This window comes from Theropithecus gelada, chromosome 19 (assembly GCF_003255815.1).
Source record: "Theropithecus gelada isolate Dixy chromosome 19, Tgel_1.0, whole genome shotgun sequence".
Taxonomy (NCBI): domain Eukaryota; kingdom Metazoa; phylum Chordata; class Mammalia; order Primates; family Cercopithecidae; genus Theropithecus; species Theropithecus gelada.
In genome coordinates, this window is record NC_037687.1 from 38,232,469 (window position 1) to 38,238,474 (window position 6,006).

The 6,006-nt window shown below is 61.2% G+C and overlaps 1 protein-coding gene across 1 annotated transcript; it reads left to right on the forward strand.

Moving 5' to 3' along the window:
• The first annotated feature begins 407 nt into the window (after positions 1–407).
• LOC112611967 (ETS translocation variant 3-like protein) lies at positions 408–5,295 on the forward strand. The gene is made up of 5 exons (XM_025365920.1): positions 408–585; positions 3,360–3,594; positions 3,985–4,180; positions 4,279–4,396; positions 4,847–5,295. The coding sequence occupies exons 1-5, from the start codon at positions 408–410 to the stop codon at positions 5,293–5,295; spliced, it is 1,176 nt and encodes a 391-aa protein (XP_025221705.1).
• Positions 5,296–6,006: the final 711 nt, after the last annotated feature.

Below are 6,006 nucleotides of genomic sequence, written 5' to 3' on the forward strand. Positions count from 1 at the left end.
GCGGGTGTGGGGGCAAGTTTCAGAGCAAGATAAATCTGGGGCAGCCAGAGGGAGAGACAGAGGGAGACCCAGAGACGCAGGGACCGACCGACCCGGGAGGTCAGGCGGGAGAGCGGGGACGGGAGACGGCAGCAGAGACTGTGCGGGGCGCGAGCGGGCGGGCGGGCGTGAGAGCCAGCGAGTGTGAGAGCGTGAGCGAGTGGCGGGGAGCGGGGAGGGAGGCTGGGAGCGGCGTGGTTAGTGATGGAGGCACCGAGTGAGGAGGAGGCTGCGGGAGGAGAGGCTGGGAGGGAAGGAACGGGGTGCTGGGGGCTCGGGGCTGGGAGCGGCTGGTGACAGAGCGGTGCCTGCGGGAGGGAGTGGGCAGAAGGGATTGCGGGGGGAGGGCAGAGGGCGGGGGGGGGGACATGGGAGAGGGGGAGGCCCCGGGCAGCGCCCTGCTGGCTGACCTGTGTCTGTCTCTCCTGCCCACCCCGTCCCCCTGTGTCCGTCCCGGCCTCTGCAGGGCCGGCTCCGCCATGGACTGTAGCTGCATCTCCGACCTTCTCTTCGCCCCGCCCGCCCTGCCGGCTCTCTGGACCCCCGGTAACTGGCCCGAACCTCCCCCATTCCTTCCCCCACCCCTCAGGCCTCCCCAGTGAGCCGCACCCCCTTCTCTCCGTGCCTCCACGTGTCTCACTCTAGTCCGTGGGTCCTTCTCTCTCAGTCTTGGTCAGAGTCCCCCAAATCAAACCCCTTCGGAGAAACTTGGCTGAAAACTTCGCAGCCAGATTACCCTGCCACCTGCCTGCTGGGATATGTGGGTCTTCTGGGAGGGTGGGCAAGGTAAGGAGGTGAGTGAGGGGTGAGGACAGAGGGGCCCGAGGCCCGGGCATCCCTGCCATGCACCTCTCAGCCTGCTCCCACACAAGACCTGCGGGGAAAGAGAGCAAGGACTGGGCTGGAGGGGGCACTGAGGGGTTTCCGGGGAGGGGGAGCATGGATGGACAGATGGACAGATGGCACTGCCCAGTCAGGGGGACGTGCAGGCATGACCCAGCCAGCCGGAGACCCAGGAGAGAGGACAGCTTGCTCAGAGTGGAGGTTTGGAACTGGGGGTGGTGGCCGGTGAGGCTGGTCAGACACCATGCCCATGTGCAGCGGGAGGGGGGTGTGTGTGAGAGAGACAGAGACAGAGACTCTGTGCTTGGTTATTTGGGGTCTCATTTCAGAGTGTGTCCCTGTGTCACACTTCAGTGTTTTTAGAAGGGGTCACACTGGGAGAATGTGTCTGCACAGCCTGTCTTTGTGTGAGCTTGTGTATTTGCTTGTACGTGCCCATCTAGGGCTACTTGAGTGTCTCTGGGCTGGGCGTGTCTGCATTTTGGGATGGGGGTGTCTGCTGGCTTGCGACTGTACCTCTGACTGAGTGGGGTGAGGAGCCTTTGCCTGTTTCTTGCGGTCTGTCTCGTGGTGTATGGTGTTCCGAATGGACGTCTTGGTGCATTTGGGGCTGTGGGGGGATGCGTCCATGGGCCTGTGTTGGGGGCTGTGTCTGGTTCTCAGTGTAGGGTCCATGTGTGCATGAGTGAATTCTGGGGGTTTGTCTGTCACATGTGTGTGTCTGCCTACTGAGTTTGGGGGTCTTCTCTCTAGCTGTGCCTGTGCCTCACAGGTACGACATATTTGAGGGTGTGCATTCAGAGACAGATGGAGTGTCCGGGTTGGGTGTCCCGTTGTCACCTTAGGGTCCTGTGGGTGTGTCTGTGATACGGCTGCATCCCCAATAGGACGTGTTCTGGGTGTGGAATGGGTCAGAGCTGGAGTCTGGATCCAGCCCTGTCATGGGAGGTGAGAAAGACCCAAAAATGAATTGAGATAAAAATTATCCCTCAAGAAGGAGACTACCTGGAGCTCCCCGGGAGGAACAAGCACCCACTTTTATACACCAGGCAGCCTGCGTGTGACCCTGCGCCCCCTTGCCTTCCACCTCTGAAGTTTTAAACCAGAGAGGGTAAGGACCTGCCCGTAATCACACAGCAAGTGGACACGGTGATGCTGGTCTCCCCTGCCCTGGCGCGCCGCAGCCTCCCCTCTCCCGCACTGCTGCCAGCTTTGTATGGACTCACTCTGCCTTCTATTTTCATGCCTGGGTCTGGGGTCTCTAAGGAGGGGGAAGGGGGCATAGGATGTGGCACAGGAGTGAGCACAGAATTTGGACCCAGGGCTTGGGGCCTTCTGCATGGGAGGCGAGATTTCGGGGTGCCCAGCTCCTGGGGGTATGTGGACAGTGGGGTACCCCCCTCTGCATGGAGACATGATGTGAGCCGTGGGTGTCAGTGCTGACACATGGGTACCTCTGTGTGTGGGTTTGGGAAGTTGCTCTACTGACACGCTGTCACCCTCTGTGTCTGGGGACGTGAATATCTTGGTGCTGTGTTCACCGTCTCCATTGTACAGTGTGTTCTTTGGGTATTTGGGGTCCTGTGTGTGTCTTTTCATGCATCTGTACTGTTAGCAGGTTCCAGTCTTGAGATGTGTAATTGTGTGTTGTGCTGGGTGTGCACTGTGGGGTTGTTGAGATGACGTGACCTTGAGTCTTGGGCAGCCCATGTCTGCCATGTCAGCCTTGGTGGCCCCCAGCATGCGTATGGCACTCCGGTGTGCCTGTGTCCCAGTGTGGCTGTGTGTCTCAGGCAAGTGAACTGATGTCTGTGTGACATGTCCTCCGTGGGCATATGTGTGTGCATGCGCACACACACACCCTGTTCTGGACTGCTCTTGGACAGACATGGGCATGGATATGGGGTGGAGGGGACACAGGGATGGGAAAGGTACAAATACACAGGCAGGTACAGACATGCACACAGCCCCAGACTGGATATGCCTGGATATGCCAGGGTGGGTCAGTGGGGGGCTCTGGGGAATGCCAGAAGGTGGAGCAGGGGACAGGGAATGGGGAACAGAGACAGTAAGAGCTGGGGGCAGTGCAGGGTACAAGAGAGACCAGAGACCTCCTGGGGCTGGCTGGGGGCTGTTGGGGAGGGGGTGCCCCTCTCTCCCATTCCTCCTGTCATGGGTGCAGGAAGCCAATCCCTCCTACCTCCACCTCTGGATGCTGAGCCGGGGGGAGCTATGCTAAGGTAGGGGATCAGACTGGTACCAACACAGCGTCCCTGGATGACTGGGTTCTTGCCCATATTTGGATAATTTGGGGACCAGACACCAGGGGAGGAGGTTTGGAGAGTGGAAACCAGGTCCCTAAAGATGCCTGAGGCTGGAGGAGAACTAGATGCCTCTCAGGTTACTGAGTCCAGCAGGACCCAGAGCCCTGGACTTGGCATCCTGACTCCAGGCCACTCCCTCTCTCCCGTCCCCAGGGTTTGCCTTCCCTGATTGGGCCTACAAGCCAGAGTCATCCCCTGGCTCCAGGCAGATCCAGCTGTGGCACTTTATCCTGGAGCTGCTGCAGAAGGAGGAGTACCAGGGCGTCATCGCCTGGCAGGGGGACTACGGGGAATTTGTCATCAAAGACCCTGACGAGGTGGCCCGGCTGTGGGGCATTCGCAAATGCAAGCCCCACATGAATTACGACAAGCTGAGCCGGGCCCTGCGGTGAGGAAGGGCTGGGGGCTGGATCCCAACTTGTCCTTTTCCCCCCCGCTGTCCCTCTGGTGACCCCTCTGCATCCTGGGGCAGGTTCCTGCTGGATCCCACAAGGCACAGGGCTGTGCGTGAGTAGCCACCATAGCTACTTGTGAGTGGAAGGGAGGCAAGGAGGAAGGACCCCTAAACCTGGGCTTTGGAGTCTCGCAGGGCAGGGTCCCCGCTCCTACCTCATCCCTTCCTTGCCTTGTGATCCCTGTTAAGGGACTTGTGAGCCTCAGTTTCCCCAAGTTCTAGTGCTCTGTGCATCGTGCCTGGGACAGCACACGCATTAAGAAACCCCAGATCCCTCCCCAAGGCTCCCTCTGCACCTCCCCAGCACCACCGCTCTCCCCACAGTTACTACTACAACAAGCGGATTCTCCACAAGACCAAAGGGAAGAGGTTCACCTACAAGTTCAACTTCAGCAAAGTTGTGCTTGTCAATTACCCGCTGCTGGACATGGCGGCAGCTGCCACCGGCTCCCCACTCTTGCTGACCCCCAGTCCCTTCGGGGGGGCCCCAGGGCCAGATGCTCCTCCCCTCACCCCTGAGGTGAGTCTGGGTATTGGGGTCCTGGAACTGAGGCACTTGGTGCCCACTCTGGGGAGGGGACAGTCTGAGCAGGGCGGCTTCCCCCACTCCCTCTCTAGACCCTGCAAACCCTGTTCTCTGCCCCACGCCTGGGAGAGCCAGGGACCCGAACACCCCTGTTCACCTCCGAGACAGATAAACTGCGTCTGGACAGCCCTTTCCCGTTCCTGGGCTCTGGTAAGAGCCTGGAGGTTGTGGGGTGCTGGGGGCATGCTGGGAGAAGCTGCAGGCTTGAGGGAAGAGGATGAGAAAAGACAAGAGAAGGGATGGGGAAGGCGGCCCAGAGCCAGGCTGTAGGATGTGTGTGTGTGCATGCGTGTGTGTGTGTGCATGCGTGTGTGTGCATGCATGCGTGTGTGTGTGTGCGCGTGTGTAAAACCCAGAAAAGGATGTGAGGTGAGGGAGGGGAAATGAGAGGGGGACAAGGGCTTTCAGGGGTGCTTAAGGAATGGGAAGACAAGTAGGGGAGTGGGAGGAGATGGAGTTGGGGGAAGCTGTGTGAGGGGGTGAGATGCCATGTAGGAGGGACGCAGGGAGATGGGGTGGGATATGGCAGGGAGACAGCCCCCTTTGCTGGTCCCCAGGTAGGCAGGCGCCCCAGCCTGACCTACCCCTGTGCCCCCCCAGGTGCCACCAGCTATTCCAAGCCCCCTGGCCTGCTGGGTCCTTATGGCCGCGCCTTCCCTGAGTACCCCTGGAACTTTAACCCGTACCTCACGGGCCCCTTCCCCAAGCTGCCTCCCTCTCTCTACCCCCCGCACTTCTACCCCAACCCTCTGGCCAGTTCCCTGAGCCACCTGCCCTCGGCAGGGGCAGGGGGAGGCCCCACAGCCGTGCCCCTGCTGGCCTCGACAGGGGAGGGCCTGGGCCCCGAGCGCCCCTCGGGCCTGGCAGCGGCCCCTCGCCTGGCACTGCCGGGGGCTGGGGGTCCAGAGGCTGCCCTTGGTGGGAAGGAGGACAGCGACTCGGAGCTGGAGATTACCGACGTCAGCGGCTGCAGCTCTGACAGCGAGGGCGATGAGGGTCTCCTGGTGCCCCCCAAGGCAAAGGCAGGCAAAGGGGGGACTGGCAGCTGAGCAGGCAGGGGGCAATGGATTCCGCTGAGGCAGGGACCAGGGCAGCCGCCCGTCTGCCCTTGATGCCTGGCCCAAGGCCCAGGACCAGCCCTCAGCGCCTCCCGGGTCTGGGCATGTTGCTGCCCCAGTCTCCTTCCCCAGCCCCAGAGTTGGGGTCTCACTTCCCCCTCCACAGAGGACAGAGGGAACGTGATGGCCTCCAGCCTCCTCCCCAGGCTCCAGTTTGAGGGGGGTCCCCGCCTGGCCCCACTCCCAAAGTGCAATATGGTGCCCAGCCTTCCCCCCCCCCCCCCCCCCGTGCTGTGCCCCAAGTGTTTGTGTGGCCGTGTCTCCAACCCCCCTGTGCTGGCCCCAGTCCTGACACCCCCCACATAGGCCCCCCTGGGGACAGGGAGCTCAGAGCAATAACCCCGCCCCCAGCCCCCACCCAGGAGGGGTCCCCTTCCCACCAGCTCCCCATGATCCCGACAGTCACCTCCAGAGAGTTTACTACAGAAATAAAAGAACAGAGAGTGAGACTCGGGGTGCCCAGTGCTGAGCATGGGGGATTGGGGGTGGGAGCTGGAGGGCGGTGTCAGGGGGATGCCTCATACCCAGTGTGTGTGCAGAGTGCCTGGGGAGTAACGGTTCAAACAAAGAAATGAATGAATGAATGAACAACTAGAGGCAGGCGCAGAGGCACAGACCCAGGAAGTCGACGCCAGACAGAGA